A 26,236-nucleotide genomic window follows, 5' to 3' on the forward strand; every position below is an offset into this window, starting at 1 on the left:
ACGGGGATGGGGCAGCGGCTGCGCGGCCCCGCCGTCATCACCCTTCTGCCCGCAGGTGTCTGCTCGCAGCCGCCCAGGATCGTCTTTGCGGAGCCGATCACGCCCCTCGAGCAGTCCTACCCCGAGGGGGCCGTGGTGAAGTACAGGTGCCGCCCGGGCTACGTGAGGAACGGCGAGGAGTCCCCCTATGTCACCTGTCTCGCCAACTCCTGGTCGAGGAATTCCGCCTTCTGCACCAGTGGGTTCCGGGACTGGGGAGAGCACATCCCTTGCAGCACCCCAAGCCCCTTCAGGGCTCAGAATTGGGTGGGTGGGTCTCTTCCTGTTCCCATCCCCTTCACGCTGTTTTCCCATGGACCAAGACGTTTGTCCCGAGCCCATGGGTTCTCTCTCTGTCCTTTCTGGGTAAGCACATAAACCCCAGCTTTTTTCTCACTTGTCCTCAGCTCTGTCTTTGCTGTTACTTGCTTTTCTTTCAGTTCCTCATAAGTTAACGTGGATCTTGTATCTCTTCTGCAAGTGCTGGCACTTGGCTCTGAGGGCAGTCAGGGACCTGATAATCAGGTCACCTATTCTGCAATGACACTGAACATCTGCTGTCACCTGCATTCCACTCTGATCCTATAAAGCAAAGCCAATGCCGAGCACTTGTCCTTTCAGGCAAGTCCTGCGGGCAACCGCACATTGAGAATGGCAACTTTCACGCCAGGACCGACCTGCTCTTTGGGGCCACCGTGACCTTCACCTGTCACGCTGGGTAGGTGTCACCCCGGGCTGCCGCTGGGTCGAGGCTGGGTGACAGCAGCCAGAGGACACTCAGAGGCTCTGAGTGCTGGGGGCTGCTCCTTGGCTCTCAGGTGTTCAGATCAGGGACCACGGGGGTCGGGCTGTCCCCCTGATTTGCTGTCAAACCAAACAATTTTCTGGGCCCTCGTGTGGACTTTGCAGGTTGTTTGTTAGATGCTTTGCAAAGAATTGTCCTCGTTTCCTGTGGCTGCTCATTAGTAATTGAGGGGTGTGTCAGGGTGAGTCAGGCTGCCTGCGTGGTAGCCGAGGGCTTGCGGAAAAAAGGGCTGTGGTGTTTTGGAAAAAACGGTGACACCTGAATCTGCTCAGAAGATAAATTCCTGTTTCGGTGTACTGCTGCACGGACGGGACTGAACAGACTCAGGGTGAGAGGAGGTCCTGCTCGTGGTCCTGTGAGTTTGTATCCACCCATTGCAAGTATTTCCTTCAACTTCGTCATATATTACATTTCTTTAGGTGTGGACAAAATCATATTTTATAGGAGAGCCAGCTGATTACACCCTAGGGTTCCCCTCCTCCAGAGAATACAATTAGAAACTCTTCAACTTCCTCAAGCTCCCGAGGGTTTTTCACTTTTTTCAGAGAGATTGCACCTTTCCTTTCCTCAGGTACCGACTGGTTGGGCCACCGTCTGCAGAGTGTGTGGTGAGAAATGGGAAAGTTTCTTGGAGTGCTGTTCCATCCTGTGAGAGTAAGCAGATCTTAACTGGTTTATGGACGTCTCTTCCTCAAAGCTAAACCTACATGATGGAAATGTTCTTTCATTTCTTACCGTTTCCTTCCCCTGCAGTTATTCTCTGCCCACCACCGCCTGCAATTAAGAATGGGCATCTCCTCAGCGAGAATGAAGAGTTTGCCTTTGGCATGGCTGTAAGATACAGCTGCAACAAAGGTTTATCTCTTATTGGAGAAGCCACAATCTTCTGTAACAGTGGTAGGAACTTCCAGGGAGTCTGGAGCGGTCCAGCCCCTGAATGCAAAGGTAAATAAATGTTAAATGTGCTTTCCTGATGGGCTGCCAAATAGGAGAAGGTGGATTTGAGCCTGAAAGGATTCCCAGCAGTGGGCTGCCAGGTTGTGGTCAGAGGCAGGGCTTGGTTTACTAGATTCTTCAGCCCACAGAAAGCTCCCTCTCCCTGCCCATGCCCAGGGCTTCTGCAAATGAGAAATGAAGTACTCAGAGGTTCTTAATGATGTCTCTGTTCTCTCGCTCCACTGGGGACTTGCCCGTGTCAAAGTGACAGTTCTGATCTAGTAGGTGACATCCTGCCCATGGCAGGGGGTTGGAACCAGAAAATCTTCCAACCCAGACCATTCTGTGATTCTCCCAGCAAGCTTCTCGCGTCGCATCTCTGGTAATAATGTAATAAATATTCTTATTGTCTTATCTTCACTTCCAGAAGTCAAATGTGAAAATCCAGAAGTGACAAATGGGAAAAAGTTATCTGGCTTCAGATCTGAGTACATGTATGGAGATCAAGTGAGCTTTGAGTGCAATCCTGGCTATTCCATGAAAGGCAGCAGCGCTGTTACCTGTGATGCAAACAGCACCTGGACACCACCTCTGCCAACCTGTGATGAAAGTGAGCACAGACAAATTTATTTCTGTGCTCCAAAGCTGCAGTTCACTGTTGTTAGTCCAGGCCTTTGGGCATCTTCTGTAACCAGCCCTGTGTTTGTCTCCCTTTAGTCCGCTGTGGCCGTCCCCCAGAATTCCCTTTTGCCTCCCCAACAACGGCAGTGGGTGAGAGCTCTGCTTTCGGGACGAAAGTGATGTATCACTGCAAGCCGGGCTTCGAGCTAGCGCCTGGAAGTTCCTCTGCTGTCACCTGTCAGAGGAACGCATCCTGGTCTGCTGCAAACCCACCATCCTGTACCCGTGAGCATCTCCACTTCATCCTGACAGTGGGAGGGGTCTGGACATGCTTGGGGTGTCCCTCTGAAATTTGGGTCATGTCCATATCCGGGTTTGAAGTAATTCCCGTGCTGTTTTCTTTTCCTCCAGGACAGCAGTGCTCTGCTCCCAGGGTAGAGCACGGGAATGTGGTCGGAAATGCCAAGACTTTCCCGTTTGAAGGAGTTGTGACATTCACCTGCGACCCTCCGTGAGTGGATCCCTGCTCAGTAGGGACCGGCTCGGGGGGCTGGGACTGGGATCACAGGCAGCACCATCCCTCCTGTGCAATTCTCCAGTGAAACCCTGTATTTTGGGCCTCAGTGTGGCAACACACGTGTGTTGGGTGACAAACAGCACTGAGCTGCTCCAGCCTGGCTCCTATGAGCGCCCTCATTCAGTGGCTTTGCTGTGGCCAGGTCCCATTTCACAGCGGGACAGTTCTGGTTAATCCCTTGCCTGTGTGCAGTGGTGGGGAGCGTGGGGAAAAACCCTGCTGGGTCATCTTCTGCAAAGTACTAAACTTCTTCTCTTTCCTTAGGTACAAATTGAAGCAGTCTTCTGCCACATGTGTGGTAGCAGGAGATGGAGTCGATTGGGATCCAGCACCTCCATACTGTAAGAGGGACAATCCCTGCACAGAGTCATTAAACAGCAGCTGGCACTGCTCTGGTGGAGCTGCCTTGCTGGTGGCCTTGGGCTGCTCCTACCTGTGCTTCTTTATCAACCAGCTGTAAAAATCAGCATTTCAATCCTAACTCAGGCTGGGAGGCCTCAGGTGCAATACTCTTGTACAATTCAGGAATCATTCTGACAAAAGAGAAAGAGCAAGGCAAGAGCAGAAATTAGGGGGAAAACCTTCACAAGAGGAAAGCTTTCTGTCTCCAGTACCAGGGAGAGATGAAGATAATCAGATGTGAGAACTGTTCACTCAGTTTGGTGTAACGCTGAAATTGGGTGTTACAAGATGTTTCTTCTGGCCTGACTGGGCACCTCAGTGATTTATTCCATGGGGAGATCCTGCAATAAATCCATCTGGCTTTTAACCTGTGGAGCTGGGCTGTGCAGGGGTCCCGTTCTGTGTGTTGCTGATGTTTTCCATGTGCACTGGCTCCAGTCTGAGACGCTGCACATTGTGTAGTTCATGAATTGCTGTGCTGGATGGGCGCAGAGTTTCATGTTTTGTCTCATTTCCTTTCCAGGTGGAGCGAACACGATCATTGTTGGTGAGTAGTGGAGAGCCAGGGGTTGGACTTGATCTTTGTGGGTCTTTCCAACTCGACATATTCTGACATTCTGGATTCCTGAGCCCCTCCCTTACCCAGCTCCTGCCTGCCTTTGTTATTGTGTCCTGTGTGTTCTGCTTGAAATCGGCTTCAAAGCTGCAGTCTGTGCTCATCTTGGTGTTGTTGGTGCTTTAAATCAGGATGTGAAAGGGAAGGGGGAGCTAAAGGGGACCAGGGAGGGAAAAGACCGAAACTTCTTCTTTGTGTCTTGTAGGAATCCTCCCCTTCCTCCTGGCAATGCTGGTTATGAACATCTAGGTGAGGGAAGGGGCGCAGTGAGAAGGCACCTGTAGACACGTTGGACTTGATCCCAGTGCTCCCAGTGCTCTGCTTTTCCCTCCTGTGAAAGTGGCCTTGAAGCAGCAACCGCCCACCCTCGGCTGGCAAAGCCCAGCCAGGAAACCCTCGCAGTGCTGTGTAGGGCTGGAGTGGTTTGGAAGCTCCCTGCCACCATGCTGCCCAGAAATCAGGGCCCTTATGCCTGTGTGAAGTCACAGAGACGCCAAAGGCCTTCACGCTGCAAGAGAGGGAGCTCGAGAAATCCCTGCGCTTTGGGTGCCACACGTGTTGGGCTCCTCAGCACCACTGAGGGCACGCTGGGCCTGGGGCTGGTCAGGACTCGGGGGTCCCTGAAGTGTCCTGAGGTGGGAAGTGCAGCCCCTGCTGAAGGATCAGCAGGGAACGTCCTCCTGAGAGTGATCTGTGCTTGCTTCGATCCAAGGAGGATGCGCGAGTCCGGCCTTATCTCTGAGTACTGACAGCACGGAAAGCCACACAGTGCTCAAGGTTGGGAAAGACCTCCAGGGTCATCGAGTCCAGCCTTTGACCGAACACCACCTTGTCCAGCAGGATTTTGGGCTCTTGCTCTGCTCAGGGCAGGGCTGGGGGACGGCTCTTGCTCTGATCCCAAGTAGGTGCAGATGGACATCAAGCCAAATCCTTGATGGCATCCCCTGTCCTCTGTGGGGAACAGGACACCAACCCCACAGCTTTTGGGTACTTTGTTTTCATCCTGCCTGACCTGACCCAGTCGTGGTTGTGCTGAGGACGGCGTGTGAGCACAGAGAGAGGTGAGGGAGGAGCCATGTGGACAAAATGCCCAGGATTTGTGTGGCTGATGGAAAGGCCATGCTGAGGCATTGGGATCCTTTCCTGCTTGTAACTCAGCCTGGCTAAAGGATCACTGAATAAGCTGAAGGGGTGTCATAAACTGGAGTTAAGATTAGAAGGTTTCCTTTTTAGAAGGAAAACAACACAGTGGTGGAATTTTGACTGTTTAAGCCTGACACACTCAGAATTTTAGCTGCTGGTAAAGCAAAATGTTGAGGTTTGGGGTTTTGTGTGCTGCAGAGGTAAATCACCCATCTGGGAGCTCCTCATGATGCGCACTTGGGAACAGGAACCATCCAAAATGTGTCTACTACAGGCCTTTGGTTTCTCCATTTTCCCCAGTGCCTTCCTGCTAGCAGGAACATTCCTCTGATAAGGAGGAAACCCACAAATAACCATTTCCATCCACACGTCAGCCTTGTTCCAAACACACCCCAAAGTTCTCCCTTCCCAGCAGAGCACTGTCCTGTTCAGCTGTCACAGGGCCGCTGCAGATCCTGTTTCTTCAGCCTTGCAGAACAAGCACTTGCACATTGCTGGTTATTTTTATTTCTCTCTTACCATAAGCCACGGGAGTGACTAAACGGACCAGACACAACCTAAAGCCTCACAGCTCTGGGTTGTGCTTGGCTTTGCTATTTTAATCCTAGCACATTTACTCCTACTGCATATTCTAAAGTGATTTTTTTTTTTCAAATGATTTAGCATGTGATTTGGGGATCAGCTTGGAATTATCTCCCCACAACCAAATGAAAGGAATTGTGAATGCTGTGACAGAGCTTTACAGGTGTGGTCACCAAGATTTACCATGGAGAGGGTTTATTTACTGTATTTGCAATCAATTGTACATAATTCTACTTTATAATCTGAGTGCAAACGACCCAGTGCAATTCTGAAGTGTGAATGTTGGATTTGTAAGCATTGGAAGCTCTCTGTCAATAAAAGGGATAAAAGGAGTCGAGCAGTTCTTGTCTCGCTGTTTGTTTGAGGCTCAGAAAGTGTCACCTGTGTGAGGTGGGGAGCTGGAGCTGCTGGGGCTGCTCCTTCAGCACAAAGTCCTGTCTGAGGAGTTTAATTCTTCCTGCCAGTGGTGAGGGATGAGCCCAGGATCAGGTCAGGAGGATTTGGGGCCCATTTTTATGGGAGGAGGGAATGCCCCACTCTGCCCATCCCATACCTGGGCAGCTGAATTGTGCCGTGTCCCTTTAGGTGCCGCCACCTGGGGACCTGGGACAGAGCTTGGGCCACTTTTGCTAAGGGAGGACGCTCTGCACCGTGGGCACAGGGCAGCTACAGCGCCTCTGCTCACACTCGCCCCTTTTTCACCCCTCTTTCCACATCCTCCTTTACCAAAACCAGCAGCAGCAGCAGCGTGAGGCACCTGCAGCCTCCCCGGGGGTGCTGGCTGGGCCTGCGTGTGCTGGGGAGCCCGCAGGTTCCTGTCCCACAGCCCTGGGAAGTCCCTCAGCAGCGTCTCGTTCCGCACACGGGGGCAGTGGGGGGAACTGGGATGCCCATATCTGCCCCGTGCCCCCGGGAGCCGCCGTCTGTGCCGGGGATGGTGCTCGCCTTCACCCTCTGCCTGCTGGGCAGCTCCGCTCTGCTCCTCGGCACCGCGTCCGGGGCTCAAGGTAAGGCAGACCAGCAGCTCTGCTCCTCTGGGGCCTTCCTCCCACGGCCCTCCTCTACTTCATCGCTGATCCCTGTGCTTTTCCCTGCGGGGGAAAACGGAAGCCCTGCGCCGGTCCCAGGTGGAGCTCGGCATCACGGAGCCTCCGAGCTCCTCTGCTGATGACAGAGACCCTCTGGGACAGCACCAGAGCCACACGTCCGTGGCCTGGGAATGGCACCCCCAGCCCAGGCTGGGCACCCCCACCCAGCTCCCTGGCACAGCCGTGTGCTCCTGGCAGCACAAATCCCTGCACTGCTGTTGGGTCGGTCCTGGACTGCCCTGCCAATGTTTTCCTGGGCAGGATTGGGCCCTTAGGATGGGCTTCAGAGCCTGCAGAACGGCCAGGACCTCGCTGGGTGGTTGACATGAGATCCTGGACACGCAGATTTTTGGCAGCTGAGGAAGCCGCGGGGTCCCCCAGGAGCACAGGGAGGGTCCTGCAGCCCCAGGGACCCCCGCCCCAGCTGCAGCCTGCAGTGCACCCCACTGCTGCCGGGCACCAGGCTGCACGGACGCCCTCCATCACGGCAGGAACCCCCGGGAGCTGTGTCGGTAAACATTTCCTTTCCCTTCCCCAGCTGCCCGGTGCCGGTCCCCACTGGTCCCGTATGGGAGGGTGTACCCTGTCCGCTATTACTACAACAGACGGGACACCGTGACCTTCACCTGCAAGCCGGGGTACACCCTGCAGGGCCCCCGCAGCAGCACCTGCGGAAATGACTCCAAGTGGAACCCCCCTCTGCCTCAGTGCAAAAAGGGTGAGCGTCCCGGGGGTGTGAGCAGTGGCGGCCGCGGGGAAAGCTCCCTCTTCTGTCCTCTCAGATTCAGTGGGAAGGCAGAGCCGGGATGGATCTGTCCTGGCTTCCCTTCCCAACCAAAGTGCTGCCAGCGTGGCTGGCAGAGACAGAAACACGCTGGAGTGGGACATGGGGATGGCTGTGCCCTGTCTGGGGCTCCGAGAGGGATGGGGAGAAGTTAACCCCGTGGGATGGCAGGATCTGAATCCTGGCGGGATTCCTGTCACTCTGCTCCCGGGCAGATGTGGGGCATTTTCACCTTCACTGAGGAACGGGAAGTAATCACAGCTTCTCACTGCTCTTGCTGCTTCCACGTCCGTGTGGATCCCTGCCAAACCCTGTGATGTGCCCGTTGTCCTGTCGGGACTGCCATTACTGCCAGCAATTTCTTCCAGGTGCAGCTGCACCTTTAGAGAACTAAAGCCTTGATCCAGCAAATGGAACGCAGAGCAGAATTCGGGATATCACTCTGACTTTACCCAAGCTGGCCCAGCAGCACCCAAACTAGCAAAGAGCTCACCCGCAGGACTCCTCCTTTCCCTCTGCAGAGGTGACATGTCCTCGGCCACCAAGCATCGCCAATGGGCTGCACAGTGGACAGTCCTCGGGCAAGTTTTCCCGGGGAGTGACCGTGTCCTACAGCTGCAAGGAGGGCTCTGAGCTGCTCGGGAATGTGCCCATCACCTGCACGGACAGTGGGCTGTGGAGCCGGCCCCTGCCCCGCTGTCAGGGTGTGTGGATGCTTCACTCCCGTGATGGGCTGGCAGGAAGAGTGCTGGGTGTGCTGTAGGATCAGAGCTTATGGCAGTGAGCAGAGGGGAGGTTCTGTGGGTGCAGGCTGTGGCCCATGCAGTGAGTTTTGAAGGCTGCTGTCACTGTACCCACAGCGATCGGCTGTCAGGTACCCTAGGTGCAGAATGGGAAGGTCTACAACGTGCAGAGCACCTACAGAGCTGGAGACACTCTCCACTTTGACTGTCTGCCTGGTTATGCCGCAGAGGACACCTACGAGGCTCGGTGCCAGCCCGGGGGCACCTGGGACCCGCCGGTGCTCGTGTGCCAGAGGGGTGAGTGTGGGTGCTGCTGGGATTTAACCCATCCGTGCAGCATCACTCTGGCTGCCTTCCCCTTGCTCCCTGTTCTCTCGCTGAGCTAAATTTCCCATCTCCCTCTCGCAGTCCGGCCGTGCCACAAGCCTCTGGGCGCTAATGGAAACCACAACGGCCACGGCAAAGCAGGTTTCACCATGGGGATGTCTGTAAGGTACTCCTGCAATCCCGGCTATATCCTCGTCGGAAATGCCGCTGTGTCCTGCAGAGCATCGGGGAACTGGAGCCAGCCCCGCCCTCGCTGTGAAGGTGAGTCCGGACTCTGTCCCCTCGGGACAAACTCTCAGTGTGGCTCTGAGCACAGGGGACACCCTCACCATTGCCACTGCGACCTTCAGTGAGAGACTGAATTCCATTTTAATGAAATATACGGGTTTCTAATATTTAAACAATTAGCTAAGATCCATGAATCCAGAGGCAGCACCGTCCTCCCTGTGCTCCAGCCTGGCTCCAGCATGTCCATGGAGAGCTGGATGGTGACAGTGCTGGGACCAGGCACGGGCATGGGGTGGGACACAGCTTTTAGGGGGAGACCAGCTGGGTTTTTATGAATCATTTCAATACTCTCTGTTCAGAAAAATCGCAGGAGAGACAACCCAAAGGCTGCTGTCAGGATGGACCTGGCAGTACCTGCAGTTCGAGCCCTCTGTCCTCCCAAAGTCTGACATGCTGGAGGGTGGGGCTGAGCTGGCTCTCTGAAATCACCTCTCCCAAACTCTCATGAGCTTTTCCCCTCCCTCTGCAGAGGTGACATGTCCTCGGCCACCAAGCATCGCCAATGGGCTGCACAGTGGACAGTCCTCGGACAAGTTTTCCCGGGGAGTGACCGTGTCCTACAGCTGCAAGGAGGGCTTTGAGCTGCTCGGGAATGTGACCATCACCTGCACGGACAGCGGGCTGTGGAGCCGGCCCCAGTGTGTGTGGATGCTTCGCTCCCGGGATGGGCTGGCAGGAAGGGTGCTGGGTGTGCTGTAGGATCAGAGCTTACGGCAGTGAGCAGAGGGGAGGCTCTGTGTGTGCAGGCTCTGGCCCATGCAGTGAGGTTTGAAGGCTGCTGTCACTGTTCCCACAGCGATCGGCTGGCAGGGACCCGCGGTGCAGAATGGGAAGGTCTACAACGTGCAGAGCACCTACAGAGCTGGAGACACTCTCCACTTTTCCTGTGATGCCAGTTACACCACAGAGGACACCTACGAGGCTCGGTGCCAGCCCGGGGGCACCTGGGACCCGCCGGTGCTCGTGTGCCAGAGGGGTGAGTGCGGGTGCTGCTGCTGCTTCCCCAGGGCTGCCCTGCCTGGCAGGGGCTCTCTGCGGGCAGGAACAGGGCATGAGGCAGGGATTTAACCCATCTGTGCAGCATCACTCTGGCTGCCTTCCCCTTGCTCCCTGTTCTCTCGCTGAGCTAAATTTCCCATCTCCCTCTCGCAGTCCGGCCGTGCCCGATGCCTCCGGAGGTCGCCAATGGAAACCACAACGGCCACGGCAAAGCGTTTTTTACCGCTGGAATGTCTGTAATGTACTCCTGCAATCCCGGCTATTACCTGGTCGGAAATCCCGCTGTGTCCTGCAGAGCATCGGGGAACTGGAGCCAGCCCCGCCCTCGCTGTGAAGGTGAGTCCGGGCTCTGTCCCCTCGGGACAAACTCTCAGATCCTTCAAGAGGGTTAATTCCATGTAAAGTGTATAATGGTATCAATTAATGTCAAGCCTTCCTACGGCTGGGGAGGTTTGTGTGGACATCATGCTGAGTTTGTTGTTGCAATATTAACAGCCTGTGGTTTTGTGTTTTCTTTTGCTCTGACTCCTCCTGCACACCCTCATTGCCAGTGACTGTCTGCATCAATCCAAACGTAGCCAATGGAAGGCAAATCGATGGTCACGGACTTCTCTCTGCTCCTGGGCAAACGGTGACATTTCAGTGCCACGATGGGTACAGCCTGCAGGGCAGTGCCAGGGTGTCCTGCCAGGAGGATGGCAGCTGGCAGCCCCCTGCTCCTGTGTGTGACAGACCACTGCACTACCAGAACTTCTTAAACAGGTCTCCAGGTAAATCATGATGTAGCTGCCTCAGGGTACACTGCTATTTTATGTCCCCTAACCCCATTTAAAAAATGTTGTTAATCCCTTTGAGGGGAAGATTTAAGCCTACCCTGGGAATAAGAACCTAATCCTCTGCAATCCTTTTGGAAAATATCTTGTGTTGATTAATGGCTCTATTAACCAAAATAAACATTTTTGCAAGGCAAACCAAACCCCTTTCCTCCTAACAGTGCTCTTTGTGCTCTTGTCCCCGACGTGCCTGTCCTGCCTGGTCCTCATGTCTCTTTTCTCTCTCAATAGGTGCTTGTGATGCTCCCCCAAGGTTACAGTTTGCTGAGCTAAATGCGGAGCATAGAAATGCCATTGATTTTTCTGTTGGGAAGACTGTGCAATACACTTGCCGCCCTGGATATGCTAAAGTCCCAAGAATGTCACCTACTATTACATGCCTTGAGAGCGGAGTGTGGTCAGAAGCACTAGAGTTCTGTGAAAGTGAATAACTCCTTGATTTGGTGTCCATTGTTGCAGGAGGAACAGGTCCCAGGTTCTGTCCATGCTGCCAAAACCTCAATGTTATTCTGAATATGTGACTAGTAAAGCCATGTAACTCTCTGCTATTAGAAACCCGTGTTGGGGGTAACTGGGAATGTGGGCAGGTGACTGGAGGAATAATTACATCTGTTGTACTGTGCTACAGAGAGACAGGAGCCTAAAACAAGGGTGTTTTCCTCCCCCAGGGAAAAAGTGCAGTCACCCTCGTGAGCCTATGAATGGGAAGATCATTTCCCTGGCAGATCTCCAGTTTGGGTCTACAGTGGTCTACGGCTGTGAGGAAGGGTAAGTCCTGCTTTAGAGGTGGATTAGGTAAGTGCCCCCTTTTTTAACTCCTGTTCATTCACTCCCAGTAAATGGCTCTGTACCTACAGAGCACAGAAGGTGCTCACTGTTGTGTCTGTACATACAAATACTGTGAAATGGAGGAAAGAACCTCTCCTTCAGGGCCACAGCTCTGCTGCCAGCAGGGCTGATCCCACATCCCAGGTGGCTGGGAGGAGAAATAACTCCGAATGGAATGGCTTGGGATGAATGACCAATCCTTTTAACACCAGGCACAGGTTAATTGGACAGTCCAGCAGACGCTGTGAGATCGCTGGGGAGCAAGTTGCATGGAGCAGTGACGTTCCCTTCTGTCAGCGTAAGTAGCTCATGGCTCCGGGGATTTGCATGGATCTGGGAAATATTTTCCAGCAGAGACTGCCACATCTTTCCAGTCAGAGCTTTCACAGGCAATTTCTCTGCTCTGTGGGCAGGAAAATCATCAGAAGGTTTGGAAGTCATAAGAAAGCAGTCTGGGAAAAGGTACAAGATCCCAAAGCTTAACGGATTATGGAAAGCAATGTCTCAGCTGGAGCTTTTCCAGCAGTGCTTGAGTATCCTGCTGCTGACTGACACCACGAACCCATTGCAGGAGAGGAAGGGAAAACATGTTCAGCTTAGGGGTTGTTTTGTCAGACCCACAGAGACCAAGGGTCAGTCCTAAGGAGCGACAGCAGTGAATCCCCAAATCCCAAACTGTGGGCTTGCTCCTGCTCTCCAAGCACTGGTGAATGCTCAAGAGCTGCTGTGCTGCTCCTCAGCAATTCCACCTGGGTGTTTCTCTGCTGGTCAAGCAATGTGGCCGATTAGGGGACAGTTTCATACAAAGAAAGAAACATTTGCTGGTACATTCTGGGTCTTAAAACATTTCCCAGATTCTTCAGGGAGGTGTGAACCACAGGTGACACACGGACTGTGCCTGCTCCATGTCTTGGCACCAGGATTTTACACAAGTGATGCAAAACAAGTATTTGCTTTCTTATTCCTTAAGGCGTAGAAAATACAAAGCATGCAGGTGTTTCCTCCACAGAGGTTTGATTACTGCTCTGCCTTCTCCCTGCCAGGGAGGTGGGATCCTGCTGCCAACAAGGTCTTGCCTGGGAGGTCACTGTACTCCATCTTTAGAACAAGTGTTTGTGCCCCACAGACCGAGGGATTTCCAGCATTTGGTGCTGCTGTTGAATTGAGAAGCCTTGTTCTGCCCCTCTGCAGGCATCCCTTGCATGCCACCTCCGGACATCCCCAACGGGAAGCACACGGGCACGCTGCTGAGCGAGTTCCACTACGGCACCTCGGTGAAGTACACCTGCAACCCCGGCTTCCCGCTGCACGGGGAGCCCTCCATCCACTGCACCACCCGCGACGGCAAGAACGGCGTGTGGAGCGAGCCCCTGCCGGCGTGTGGAGGTGGGGCTGGGCTGCCTGTGGGTGCAGGGACCCCCAGCAATCCTCCCAGCACTGCTGCTTCATGTTGGGAAAGACTGGGAAACTCCAGCCAGCTGGAATTCTTGCCCCAGGATTTTCAGGGCCTGAGGTGCAGCTGAGGCCAGGCAGAGTAGGGGAGGCTGGAGGGTCACCCTGCTGTCCCAGGATCCCCTTTCCCCTTGGAGATGCTTGATATTGCTGGGTGCAGGCACAACATAATCTCTAGGAAAATGATTTTCAGGCTTGTGTTTTAAAACTGCAACCCTTGGTGGCTTCTCAGCTGCACAGCTCTGCCTGAGGGCCTGTTCTGAGCACCTGCACCTCTCTTTTTTCAGTGGCGAGTTGTCCTGTCCCACAGATCCAGAATGGGAGGATCGTGGCTCCCAGGGCTGCCTACACACACAGGGACACCGTGACCTTTGAGTGTGACCCGGGCTATGCCCTACGTGGCCACAGAGAGGTCCAGTGCCAACCAAACAACGCCTGGGAGCCACCTGTGCCGGTCTGCGAGCAGGGCAAGTGTCCCAACAGGGTGTTAGCCATCCCCTGCTCTCCCAAATCTGCCTCTTCTTGGCTCTTTAACACCCGGGCTGGTTCTCTCTCCTGGCAGCTGGCTGCAGAGCCCCTGCCAGGCTGGGCTTTGCCGAGCTGAAGGAGCCCTACAGGAACCAGACAGTGTTTCCCGAGGGGAGCAGGGTGGAGTATGTGTGCCGGCCGGGGTACACCCAGCTCCCGGGGATGTCACCAGCCATCACCTGCCTCAGGAACCAGGCGTGGTCTGCAGCGCTGGAGTTCTGTAAAAGTACGTCCTACAAGTGCTGGAAAAACTGCAGTGTCAGGCTGGGCTGGTTTCCCACGTTTTCCCAGCTTTGTGGGTTTTCTTGCCTGCTCTCTGTGGTGACACCCCTGGCTGGGATGTGAGCAGCAGCTTAGGGCTACCAGAGGCTGGTGTTCCCTTCCAGGGAAGCAGTGTCCCAACCCAGGGAACCCAGCGAACGGCAGAGCTGTTGTCCTGACAGATCTCTTCTTCGGGTCCAAAATTAATTACACTTGCAACAAAGGGTGAGTCTTGCTCTGCTTCAGTTCAGCTGCCAGGTGAGAGTGAAGTGGATTTTCAGCTTTACACAACCCAGTTCCCAAGTCAGAGCTCTTGGCTGCCACTTGCAAGGGTTGTAAAGAAATCTCAAGCCAAGAAATCTCACTGTTAAATTAATTAATCCTTCTGTGTGGTCCAGGTACAAGTTGGTTGGAGGCTCCCAGAGAACTTGTGAGGTCTCTGGCACAGGTGTCTCGTGGAGTGGGGATGCTCCTGTCTGCCAACGTAAGTAGGCCACCACAACAGGCCCTTGGAGATGGTTTGTGAGATAATGTGGAACTGCTTTCAAGCCAAAGGTTTTATTACAAAAGATTTCTAAAGTCACTGAATGTGTAAAATCCTTCCTTTTCATTTTGTTGTGGATGCTTCTGAAAATGTTTTCAAAGGTCTTTTACTTATTCTGGTCCAAACAGGGAGGAAACATTACTATTTTAAACTCCCTATTAGTGGGTAAGTATTTCTCGGGGGGCATTCGTAGGAATGGTGTGGCCAGTCTCTCTCTGAGTCACCAATGGTTACAGGAAGGGAGGTGAGAATGGTCCCAGCACTCCAGACACGGGCAGCAAGGAAGTGACTCACAGGAGGGCACAGATTTTCCCTCCCACATGTGATTTTTTGCGTGCAAAGTTCGTTCCTGGAGAATTCGGGTCATTGTGTCACTGCTGAGGTGGCTTCCTCTCCATCAGTGCCCTTCCTGGGCAGTGTGTGTGCCCTGCAGCCCCTGGGCAGTGCTGAACGTCCCCTTGTACTCCCCACAGGCATCACCTGTGATCCCCCTCCGGCCATCCCCCACGGGACACACAACGGGAGCTCCAGGGACACCTTCTCCTTCGGGGACGTGGTCACCTACAGCTGTGCCTCGGGGCTGTCCCTGGCCGGGGACGCCTCCCTGTCCTGCAGCTCTGCGGACGGGCAGCGCGGCTCGTGGAGCGGGGCAGCGCCGCGGTGCCAAGGTACAGCTCTGGGTGTGCCCCCCGATCCCGGGCTGTCACCGGCACAAGGGACAGCCACGGCTGTGCTGGGACCTGCACCCGCCGACAGCTCACACGACTGATATTTATTCACAGCAGTTAACGTCAGTGTTCAAAGCAACTCGAAGAATTTACAATGCATTTTTTATCTTTTTCCTAGGCATAAAATGCATATTTGGGTAGTGCCTTAGTGTAACATTTTTTCCTTCTTGATGCTGATGGGGAAGTCCAATTATTACTTCAGTCTTCATTACATTTTAATTTGATGTATTACTTTTGTCAAAGCTCTAAAAGCCCAGGATGTTGGCCTCTGATTGAGAACAGAGCTAAGCAAAGGTCCTGGAGAAGTTACATATCACCTTCTCCTGACTGCTTACACTTGTCTTGTCTCCCTCCTTTGCTTTCAGAAGGTTGGATTTTTGCTGTTTTCCTTGCCCTGTCCCTGTTTCTCACCCGCCTTTCCTTGTCCCTGGCAGAGGTGAGGTGCCCTGCCCCGCCGAGCATCGCCAACGGGCAGCACGGTGCCAGCCCCGGGGACAGGCACGGGCTGGGCTCGGTGGTGCTGTACACCTGCACCGAGGGGTACTCCCTGGTCGGGAACGCCTCCATCCGCTGCACGGCCGCGGGAACCTGGAGCCGGCCCCAGCCCCGCTGCCAAGGTGTGTTTGTGTGACTTCCTCTGCCTGTCCCTGGGCTCTTTCCTCCTTCCTGGCTCTTTGTTTGATCGCTGCAGATCAAATCTCCAGGGAGAGGCAGAGACCAGAGGTGCCACGGGCAGGAGGAGCCCCATGTGCCTCTCTGGGTTTCCCTTTCTGTCCCCACTGAGCTCAAACGCTCAGGAAGAGCTGAACAATGATACTTTGTGTAAGAACAAGAGTCAGTAATGTTGAAATGCCCGTGACAGTGATGGCAAGGCTCAGCAGCAGGTGCTGTCCCTGCCCAGTGTCCCTCCACAGCCAGGATGGGTTTCACATCCCCAGCTCCTCACATCCTCGTGCTCTTCCCTTCCAGCAATTGGCTGCACCCGGCCGGAGATCGAGAATGGAAAAGTGGCTGGGTTGGAGACCACCTACAGCCTGGAGGACATCGTTGTCTTCGAGTGCAACTTTGGTTATGCCTTGAAGGGCTCTCAAGAGTCTCAGTGCAAGTTTGGGGGCAAGTGGGACCCTCCTGTCCCCACCTGTGAGAAGCGTAAGTGCAGAGGAGGGGCAGGGTGGGAGCTGATTTCTGAACCCCTGTGTGGAGGTAAAGGGGCTGCTCTCAAGGACTGGAAAGGAAAAACTTGCACATATCTGTCCTTCCATCCTCATAATCCCCATTCAAACCCCGGAAGAGGCTGCCCAGGGAGGTGTGGGCGTCATCTGGCACCATCCCTGGAGGGATTTAAAAGGCATGTGGATGTGGCACTAGGGCACATGGGGTAGTGGTGGGCTTCTCCAACCTAAATGATTCTGTGATTCAGACCCTTGTTAAATGGAGGGCTCTTTAAGTGAATCCTCAAAATCCAAGGAGCCAGGCTGGTGCCCGATATCATTCAAAACCCCAGAAAAACCAGAGCAAGCTGTTAGGGCCACAGATGGAAACAAACCACTGTAGCTGCCTAAGTAGTGAGAAACTATCATTTTCATGTCAATAAGCTCAGAAAACATGAAAGCTGGAAGGTAAGAGAGGGTAGATGGAAATACCATTCAGTGACAGCCCTTGTAGCTCTTGGGCAGAAGTTAATGGGAAACAACAAAGTTAAAAGGCTGCCTTACCACGGGGAGTTTGTGGTACCAGCTCTTGGCTAGCTGGGACTTTTCCCCCTCCTTGCAGTGCTGCCGTGTCGTTCCCCTCCAAATATCAGAAATGGCCAGCACGACAGCAAAGGTGTGAAGGAGTTCATCCCTGGAATGTCAGTGAAGTACTACTGTGACCCGGGGTACGTCCTCACTGGGAAAACCACGGTTTCCTGTTTGCCATCGGGATCCTGGAGCATCCCTTACCCCCGGTGTGAAGGTGAGCTGTAAATGCTGTTACCCACAGTGGAAAGGGAGTCGCTGCAGTAGGTGGATGATCACTGTAGTGATCACAGTGACCACAGTGCCTCCCCTGAACTGTGACCTCGCCAACCCAAAGGGGACCCCTCAGCTCTGGCAGCTGCTTCCCCAGCCCGAGCTCTGCTGCTTTTCCCTCCCAGTGCTCACCTGCACCAGCCCCAGCATCAAGGATGGAGAGGTGGCTGAAGGCCAGAGGGACGTGTACCGCCCTGGGGACAACGTCACCTTCCAGTGCCACCCAGGCTTTGTGCTGAGGGGCAGCCGCAGGGCCAAGTGCCAGCCCGACAGCCGCTGGGTGCCCGCGGTCCCCACCTGCCATCCAGGTGAGCCAGGTGTGACAGGCTTTGCTGTGGTACAGGTGATCCACCTCCAGGTAAAATCCCTAAAACTCTGCTCTCTGCTCCTGCCCTGGCAGTGCCGCTCTGCCCGCCGCCCCCCGTCATCGCCCACGCCACGCTCAGCGCCGAGCCGGGGACAAATTTCACCAGCGGCACCTCCGTGAGCTACAGCTGCCAGCCCGGCTTCTCCCTGCTCGGGGACCCCTCCATCCTCTGCACGGCCTGGGGCAACTGGAGCCTTCCCTATCCACGCTGCGCAGGTGGGGCTGGCTCAGCATCCATCCCGTGCCGGGCTCACCATCCATCCCATGCCGGGCTCAGCATCCATCCCGTGCCGGGCTCAGCATCCATCCCGTGCCAGGCTCAGCATCCATCCCGTGCCAGGCTCAGCATCCATCCCATGCCAGGCTCAGCATCTGTCCCGTGCCAGGCTCAGCCTGGATCAGGCAAACCTGCCAGCCTGCAGGATTGCATGGTACAGGGGGAGCCACACACAGGAGCTGTGCTCACTTTGGTGGCACTGGGAATAAGCTGGTGGCATTGCTCAAGTTTCCCAGAAGGAGGCAGGCTTGGGTGCTCTAAATACTGAAATTAAAGATTTCTGTGCTCTACAGCCCAAAGATGTGTGAAGGCACCATGCTGGCCATATTTGGGGGGGCATTGTTTTATTTAGGGGTTTTTTTAAGAGCATATAAATCGGTGCCTGTGTCCTTACATGCTGAGTGCTACTTGATGCAGACTACACAGAAGATATATTAATAACTTGGAGTTCAGCAGTGCCTATCAAAGCACCTGTTTCTCTTTAGCTGCATTTCACAGCCAAGGACATAGTTCTCATGCCCATTTTGTTTCTTGGCAGCCGGTTGTGGCACACCAACACCGATGTTATTTGCTGAGCTAAGTGAGGAATATAAAAATCAGACTGAGTTTCCTGTTGGGATGACTGTGAACTACACTTGTCGGCCTGGATACGTGCAGCAGCCACAGATATCACCAACCATCACATGTCTTGAAAACCTAACGTGGTCTGAAGCCCAGGAGTTTTGCAAACGTAAGTTTTGCAGATGCTTCTAATTTGTTTAAGTTGTTGTGCGATGAAGCCTTGTGATTTCTCCTTTACTGCTCCCTCCTCTGGAGGGTTTGGGCAGACTCCTGAAAACAGTGACTCTTCTCCTATGACACTGGGTGAAAGAAGTGTAAAATCAGCTCATCTCAACCCCTGCCATGGAAGGGACACCTTCCACCATCCCAGGCCGCTCCAAACATGTCCAGGGGCGGCACAGCCACAGCAGCTCTGGGCACCCTCACAGGGTCTCCCCACCCTCACAGAGAGGAATTCCTTCCCAATCTCCCATCCAGCCCTGCCCTCTGGCACTGGGAAGCCATCCCCCTTGTCCTGTCCCTTCAGACCCTTGTCCAAAGTCCCTCTCCAGCTCTCCTGGAGCCCCTCTAAGATCTCCCCAGAGCCTTCTCCTCTCCAGCCTGAACAACCCCAACTTCCCCAGCCTGTCCCAGCATCTCGGCCTTGCCCTTTTCTCAGTTCTGTTTTGTCCTCTCTCTTTAGTGCTGCAATGCCCTTCACCTCCAAATATTGACAAAGGAAACCACGACAGCCAGGACTTGGAGGTGTTCCCCGCTGGGATGGTTGTGAACTACAGCTGTGACCCTGGCTACAGCCTGCTGGGAGCGGCATCCATCTACTGCACCGACTCTGGCAACTGGAGCCTCCCTGTCCCTCAGTGTGCAGGTACACTGCGGTTCTAAGGTTGGACTTACGGATAGCCTGGGAGTTTCTGCCTGTAGGACTCATCCTCACCCTTCCCAAAATTCTGAATCCTTCACCCTCCCCTTTTTTTCCCCATTTTGCACATAAATTTATATCTGTACATACCCAAAATGCATTTTAAAACAACTTTTGTCGTTGACACCCCCATTTCTCCCTATGTTTTCTCCCCGATAGGTGGCTGTGGTGCACCTCCAAACCTCACCTTTGCTGAGCTAGCCAAGGAATACAAAACTCAGCTGAAATTTGCTGTTGGAGACACTGTGCGCTACAGCTGCCGGCCGGGACACTCGAGACGCCACAGAATGCCCCAAACTCTGACTTGCCTCCAAAACCACACGTGGTCTGAAGCCCCAGAGTTCTGTACAAGTGAATAGCTCCATCAGTTTGGTGTTGCTTGTTGGAAATTGTCTATTTTGTGGGTTTCTTAGAGCAATTTTTGAAGAACAGATTTGTACATGGCTTTACTTGTCACATGGTCTGGGCCGCTTTGGGCCTTTTCAAAATCACAGCTTTATTGGTGTCAGAGCATGGACAGAACCTTAAGATACCTTCTCATAGTGTGTTACACAACTGCAAGGGAGGAGTTTAAACTCAGCCTTGTTCTTTCCCAGGGAAGCAATGTAAATATCCAGAAACCCCCAAGAACGGCAGAGTTGTTGTTCTGACTGATCTCCTTTTTGGGTCAACCGTGAGCCACACGTGTGAGGAAGGGTGAGTCGCATGCTGCCTTTGCTGACTCCGTGTCTGAGTTTGGTGCTGGGTAAAGGATCAGAGCCTGCTCCTCTGCACATCTGTTCTCCCACAGCAGACCAGAATTGGAATTTTGGTTCTAATTTCGCCACAGTTGCCTGCTCCAGAGAGGGAGAACTGTCTCATTTTTCCCTCATGTGCTCAATAGATTAATTTGCAAACCAGTTTCAGTTTTCCTTCTCAGAGGGCCTCGAGCAGGAGCTGGGAGTGGGAGCAAGCCCGTGCTGCAAGGAGGCTCCAGCCTTTGGAAATCAGTTGGGTCCTGATTTAGCACCTGACCAACCTAACCCAGCGTTTTTGGGACCAGTGTTGCTCCTCCTGGATCTGGGAAGAAGGAACTTGGTGTCCTTCATTCCCATGTGTCAAACCAGCAGAGGGACCTTGGTGATCAGCTGGAATCAGGAGGCTGCAGAAAGAATCCTCTGGGGAGTGCAAAATCCAAGCTGAAGGACTTGGTATGAGCTGATATTTCTCTCTCTGTGCCTCCAGGTACAGACTGGTTGGACAGTCCCACAGGAGATGTGAGGTTTCGGGACGAGATGTTGCATGGACTGGTTCGCCTCCCACCTGTCAGAGTAAGTAGGTCACCACTAGATTGGGGCCAGAATTCCCAAATTAAGTCCTTGAAATGAAAAAGCATTTCCTTTAAATAAATAGAACTAGAGGAATAATACTATTAAAGTATAATACTCCTCTGGGACAGTTTTTTTTATGCTTGCATGTTTGGTTTCTTCTAAAAATCTTCCAGATGTAAGCTTTTGATCTGTCACAGCAATGCAGACTGGAGAGCTGTGACATGCCTGCAGGGACTTGTCCCTTTTGTTTCACAAGCATACATAAGAAATCAAGGAAGAAAAGTGTTTTGTAGTAGAAGAGAGGGATTTTGAGTAAGATTGAAGTGGAATCTTCCAAATCCTGTACTGTTACCCAAAGCACAGGGATGTTTTGCAGGGGTTGATCATTGCAATTAGTCTTTCCTTCAGATGGAATTGCTTCGGAAAGCACGAGGTTGGGACAGTAAAGCATTCGTGAGAATGACAGTACTGACAGATTTCTACCCCATTTCATGTATTTATTAGACTGTATTTGTACCATTCTGTTTATAGGCACAAAACTATGTTTATATAAATAACACTGTGGTACCCTTACCAGCACCTAAAGAACTAAAACCCCTCAGTTCTTGAAATTCTTTTCTGAGCTTCTAAGTAGTACCAGTGAAACTCCTCTGAGCACACTGAGAATGGACTTTAGGATGTGTTAACTACAACATCACAAGGCTTTGCATCCCTAAATAGCAATTTCTCTTTCAGGGGTGGTGTGCCCAGTCCCACAGATCCACAACGGGAGAGTGATTGGCCCTAAGTCCCGCTACACCTACAAGGACTCTGTCACCTTTAAGTGCCGCAGGGGCTTCACCTTGCGGGGCCACTCCACCTCCCAGTGCCGAGGGGACAGGAGGTGGCACCCACCCGTACCTGTCTGTGAGAAGGGTAAGAATCAGCACTTGGGCTTGTCAGGATTGCACATTCCTCCTGGTTCCTCCTGCCCACTCACCAAAGCCAAAGTTGCTTTTATTTTTCCCGTTTGCCCCAACTACTTTAATGAGAAAGCAGAAATTTTTCCTTTCATTTATGCCTCTCTTCACATGCAGGAGATGAGCCAGGGCTTGGGTAATGCTGTAAGTATTGGCACGATTTGCACTTTCTCACACTGCTAGTTGCAATCCATAATCCACATTCTCTTCATTCCCTGGAAGTGAGGAATTTGGTAGCTTCAGCACACTGACAATCAGAGAGGAGTGAATTTTTTCCTGGAAACATAACATCAGGATGATGGGGAATGAAGGTCAATTTGTGCATTTTATTTGCTCAATCACATTTGTAAACTCTTAATGCTGCATCTAGATGGAGTGGCAGAACGTTATCACCATCCTGATACCACAACAAAGCCAGGTAGGTCTCTCACCTGAAGAGGCGAGATTTGATTTACTAATCCCTAACTCCGTCTCCCAACCTGTCCTGCGTTTCTGAGGGAACTTTGCAGAGCGCTGGGCAGGGCTGTTGGAGTCAGCGCTGTGGGAGAGAGCATTCAGCCTTCCCTGCAAGATTTCCCTCTTGCCCCTCTGAGCTCTGTTTTGACCTGCACATCTCTGTTTTCAGTGCTGCACTGCTCCAAGCCTGCAGACATCACCCACGGGTCTTTCCGTGGCCCAGCAAAAGCAGTTTTTACTCCAGGAACATCTGTAAACTACATCTGTGAGCATGGCTTCTCTCTCCTGGGGACAGCATCCATTTATTGCACACCATCTGGAGCCTGGAGCCATCCCCCTCCGGTCTGCCAAGGTGTGTGTGGCTGCAGAGAGCTAAGAACAAAGGACATTTAACAAGTCTTGCCTTAGGGGAAGGTTTGTAGAAGGTCTAAATCTGGGTACAGAATGTGTGACAAGAACAAGCTCAAGTTTTTAGCCTTTCCAAGGCCTGCTGGAGTTACAGGGGTCTGAGTTGCTGAGTCCAGGGGAAGAAAATCAAAGGGAACAGTCAAGGCTGCAGAGGGACAATGTCCCAGTCACTCCTTCAGCATCCTGTTGTTTGTCTCTCCCTGACTTTCCAGTTGTGAAATGTCTGCAGCCTCCAAACATCAGCAATGGGAGGCTCAAAGGCAACACCTCTGACACCTTTCCCTATGGAGCCGCTGTATCCTACAGCTGCGATCCTGGTTATTCGCTGGTTGGGAATGCTTTCATCAACTGCACGGTGTCGGGAGCCTGGAGCCAGCCCCTCCCTCAGTGCAAAGGTGAGTCTGTGCTTCCTTTGTTGTTTGGAATCTCACGTGGGATTGAGGCACTTCTGCAGCCACAAAGAAAGGAATTATCCTGCGGAATAAGAATTCATTCCTGGCTACACTCGGAACTCAAGAGCAATGTCCTAAATAACCCACAGCTGTGTTTCACGTATTTTGTGTTTCCTCTAAATGTCCTCCTTCTATTGCTTCCAATTTCAGAGATCAGATGTGAATTCCCGGATATCCAAGGTGTTAAAAGAGCCATTAAAGGAAATACTTATCGCTCTGGGACTAACATTACTCTTGAATGTGAAGATGGTTACATGCTGGAAGGCATCAGTCACACCCAGTGCCAAGAGGATTTCAGCTGGGACCCTCCCGTGCCAGCCTGTAAACTGAGTGAGTGGAACTGGAACGAAGCAAAGATCAAACAGAAACATGTAAATGCATTTTAAACATGCAAATACCTGTCTGCGTTTAAAAAGAAGTGTATAAAGGTGTGGTTTTAAGAAATCTGGTGTTGTGGGTCTTAGCAGGGTCTCTTGTGAGACCCTGGCACAGGGAAGCTGTGGCTGCCCCTGGATCCCTGGCAGTGTCCAAGGCCAGGTTGGACAGGGCTTGGAGCAGCCTGGGATAGTGGAAAGTGTCCCTGCCCATGGCAGTGGACTGGAACTGGATGAGCTTTAAACTCCCTTCAACCCAAACCATTCCATGATTCTAAAAAGTTTGTCGGTAAAGCAATTAGGGACAGTTGAGAAATGGTGTATTTTGGTAGAACAATCTTCTGATTTTTCTGTTTTTCCTTCCCTCCAGCATCCCCCAAGTCTGGGTCAGTGGGCCTAGGTAAGCAGCTTACAAACATTTTGCATTTGAGGTCAGTGGCTCAGGGGCACAGGCTCCCTCTGCTTACCTGGCACACACACCCTGTTGTGTATTTCGGGTGCTTTACACACACGGTGAAAATAACCCGGGCTCTTCTCCCTCAGGAGTGGCAGCCGCGGCAGTTGTGCTGCTCCTGGGGGCAGGAGTTGTCTGGAAAATCATTTCCAAGCAGAAGGAAGGGTAAGGCTGGTTTGTTCCTATCATTTGCTGCCAAGTCCCAAGCTTTGTACACTTGATAACACTTGAAATATTTGCCTCAGTGTGCTTAGGCCTTATTAATTTTTTACCTTCAGCTTAGGCTCGCAAATGATAGAATTGGGAATCCATGGCGTGGTTATGTCATTTTATGTCAAGCTTTTCTTTCCTAAAGGAAACCAACGTGAGTGTTCTTTTACAAAGCAACTCACTGTTCTCTTATTTTTCACGTAGCTATTATCGTACGTATGAAAACTATAATTGCAGAACCCCCCTGAACCCAGCAATTGAACAGAAAGGCTCATGTCTCCCATAGGAGGTATGGATTTCTATTCCTCTACATAAAATATCAGTTACAGCTGCAATAACTGCATTGTCACTTGTTTACCTTGCTGACTACATTGTCTCCTTCAGTCATTATTTTCCTAATACAGTCGTTCAAGTAGAAACCTCTTTCCCCTCCATCTTCCAATAGAATAATTTCTTTTGCTGAATAAAAGACGTTTTAAACATATTGGGGCTTTAAAACATCCTATTTCTTTCCGACACCACCCTCAATGCGTGGCTTTCCTTTTCCATAATCTGGATGGAAGGTGTGCACAGGTCAGACTTCCAGACCAGCCCTTGCTGCTGACATAAAGCTGCTTTTAATTTGCACAGATGATGAAAAAACGGAAAAAGCTGTAGTAGAGTCAGAAAAGGACACTGAACTTGGTTTGGGGGGTTTTTTATTGCTTTCACATTTACTACAATGGTATTTTTACTTACGGGTGAATCTACTTTCTGTGGTGGATCTGTTGCAGCCAACGGTGTTGGCAGCACTTTGCCTACAAAGAGGCATGTGCAAACAATAGCTCTTTTGGGTTTTTTCCGTGATTTCTTTGAAACAAAGCATTTCCCAGAAATCCCCTCCTCCCTCTCTGGGCGGTGATGGAATCTCTGCACAACAGGAAAGCTCTGATGATAACACCAGGATATAATCTCTTTCCTAGGCTGGGTGTCTGTGCTGCTGCTAACCGGGCCCTGGGCTCCTTCCCCGCAGCGAGGAAGTGCTGCTCACGTGGAGACTGGAATTCTTTGGCCAAAAAAAGGGCATTTTACTGTAAATCTTTAACGCTCTTCTGCTCCCAGTAGTTTCTGTAAGGATCTAATGAGGCTCAGACTGCACACAGTGCAGATGCTGCCTCAGAGGGAATTCTGTGCACTGCTCCTGATGAAGAATATTTCCTTTATTCCCAAAAAACTGGATAACCAAGTGGATAACCCCAAGCTGTGGTAGGGAGAAACCATGTGTAATGTACTGACCATAACCCCCTCTCCCTGTCTCCCTGTGCCCACCAAAACAGGGGTGGAAGTCACCATGTGTTAATTAATATCTTAATTACAGCTGTATTTACACCTTTATTTCCTTCCAGAAATGCTTATGTGCAGTGTTCCTTTACCAATGCTTAACCTAATAAAAGCTGATGATGACAATTCTGTGTCTTCTAGGTCTATCTAGAACTTTAAGTAATTTCTGCTGTTCTGTTAAATTTTGTGGCTGTTCTATTTTAATGCTGCTCCGCCACACACGGGCTTGAACTTCCAAAGGCAAGCAGCCCTGCACAGGGGTGTCCATCCTGAGCTGGCTGTTATTTTTAATTAATCACCGTAGGTGTGCAGATCTTGGCAGCTGCACAACTAAGTACACTTTGATTTTTTCCCCTCTTTCCTTGAGCTGCCCAGGAAAGGGTTTGATCTTCTCACACCCGGGGCTGTAATGCACTGAGGGTGTTCTAGAAGGTGGAATATGCCCACATATTCAAGATTACTTTAAGTCAGGGCGTTTTTTGGCGGAAGATCTTTTTGTACCTAAAATCCTAATCCATAAAAAAAGGAGATGTAATGATTGGAACAGGCAGGAGCATCCCTTAGCCAAGGACATCCCCGAGTGAACACGTTTTGAGGATGAAGTAAATCAAGGTGCTGATACGTGTCTAGGTGTACACCGCTAATTTGGCAAGATGATCTGGGTCCGTGTATCCTACAGCTGGACTAGGTTCATTATCCTGCTAAAAACCACACTTTCGGGTCAAACATATCCTGCTAAAAACCACACTTTCGGGTCAAACACAGCCTTCCCCGAGCATGCGTGGACCTGAGCCGGGATTGCGCCATTGGTGTGCAAATTAACTCATCATAACAGCGCGGCTGTGCTCAGAAACCGACCTAACCCTGCACTCCTGCGTGCAGTAACGGCACCGAGAGCCGGGGCTGCGGAACGTGGACGAGCACCGGAGCAAATGTCCGAGCTGTGTCCGAGCTGTGTCCGAGCTGTGTCCGAGCCGTGTCCGAGCCGTGTCCGAGCCGTGGCCGAGCCCTGGCCGAGCCGCTCCCGAGGCGC

At 52.2% G+C, this 26,236-nt stretch overlaps 3 protein-coding genes across 5 annotated transcripts in view; all 3 read left to right on the forward strand.

The window, feature by feature from the left end:
- Positions 1-6: 6 nt before the first annotated feature.
- On the forward strand, positions 7-2,916 carry LOC103620376 (C4b-binding protein alpha chain-like). The gene is made up of 7 exons (XM_017741097.1): positions 7-238; positions 661-757; positions 1,416-1,498; positions 1,598-1,789; positions 2,208-2,390; positions 2,498-2,686; positions 2,813-2,916. Exons 1-7 carry the CDS (start codon positions 7-9, stop codon positions 2,914-2,916), a joined length of 1,080 nt encoding a protein of 359 aa, XP_017596586.1.
- A 3,725-nt stretch (positions 2,917-6,641) lies between these two features.
- Positions 6,642-25,329, forward strand: LOC103620378 (complement receptor type 1). 3 transcript variants are annotated; one of them, XM_017741107.1, is made up of 34 exons: positions 6,642-6,728; positions 7,348-7,527; positions 8,115-8,297; positions 8,454-8,633; positions 8,745-8,924; positions 10,502-10,720; positions 11,015-11,206; positions 11,452-11,551; positions 11,824-11,909; positions 12,803-12,997; positions 13,351-13,530; positions 13,626-13,817; positions 13,978-14,077; positions 14,251-14,336; positions 14,870-15,064; positions 15,559-15,741; positions 16,094-16,273; positions 16,898-17,080; positions 17,262-17,444; positions 17,537-17,719; positions 18,319-18,510; positions 19,024-19,206; positions 19,420-19,611; positions 19,857-19,956; positions 20,485-20,570; positions 21,306-21,485; positions 21,900-21,947; positions 22,155-22,337; positions 22,606-22,788; positions 22,996-23,175; positions 23,590-23,619; positions 23,763-23,838; positions 24,088-24,172; positions 24,846-25,329. In XM_017741107.1, the coding sequence occupies exons 5-33, from the start codon at positions 8,813-8,815 to the stop codon at positions 24,167-24,169; spliced, it is 4,284 nt and encodes a 1,427-aa protein (XP_017596596.1). In that variant the 5' UTR covers positions 6,642-6,728; positions 7,348-7,527; positions 8,115-8,297; positions 8,454-8,633; positions 8,745-8,812; the 3' UTR covers positions 24,170-24,172; positions 24,846-25,329. The 3 variants fall into 3 exon arrangements, with proteins under 3 accessions (XP_017596596.1, XP_017596594.1, XP_017596595.1); XM_017741105.1 differs by lacking the exon at positions 8,745-8,924 and adding an exon at positions 10,104-10,286; XM_017741106.1 differs by lacking the exons at positions 6,642-6,728; positions 7,348-7,527; positions 8,115-8,297; positions 8,454-8,633; positions 8,745-8,924 and adding exons at positions 9,752-9,927; positions 10,104-10,286.
- LOC108448387 (C4b-binding protein alpha chain-like) overlaps positions 15,092-26,236 on the forward strand; it is a 21,883-nt gene continuing 10,738 nt past the window's right edge. The window contains exons 1-2 of the mRNA XM_017741114.1: positions 15,092-15,098; positions 23,310-23,313. The gene's annotated coding sequence lies outside the window, so the exon portion shown is untranslated. The remainder of the gene's footprint in view (positions 15,099-23,309; positions 23,314-26,236) is intronic.

Source organism: Corvus brachyrhynchos, unplaced genomic scaffold (genome assembly GCF_000691975.1).
Source record: "Corvus brachyrhynchos isolate BGI_N302 unplaced genomic scaffold, ASM69197v1 scaffold338, whole genome shotgun sequence".
In the NCBI taxonomy this organism is placed as follows: Eukaryota; Metazoa; Chordata; class Aves; order Passeriformes; family Corvidae; genus Corvus; species Corvus brachyrhynchos.

Excerpts from the sequence above, each read along its gene's own strand:
- LOC103620376 (XM_017741097.1), top strand. The coding sequence starts at position 7 with ATGGGGCAGCGGCTGCGCGGCCCCGCCGTCATCACCCTTCTGCCCGCA. Across the intron at positions 758-1,415 it reads ACCTTCACCTGTCACGCTGG|GTACCGACTGGTTGGGCCAC; the intron begins GTAGGTGTCACC and ends TCCTTTCCTCAG. Across the intron at positions 2,687-2,812 it reads AAACCCACCATCCTGTACCC|GACAGCAGTGCTCTGCTCCC; the intron begins GTGAGCATCTCC and ends CTTTTCCTCCAG.
- LOC103620378 (XM_017741105.1), top strand. The coding sequence starts at position 10,118 with ATGCCTCCGGAGGTCGCCAATGGAAACCACAACGGCCACGGCAAAGCG. Across the intron at positions 23,176-23,589 it reads CGTGCCAGCCTGTAAACTGA|CATCCCCCAAGTCTGGGTCA; the intron begins GTGAGTGGAACT and ends CCTTCCCTCCAG. Across the intron at positions 23,620-23,762 it reads GTCTGGGTCAGTGGGCCTAG|GAGTGGCAGCCGCGGCAGTT; the intron begins GTAAGCAGCTTA and ends CTTCTCCCTCAG.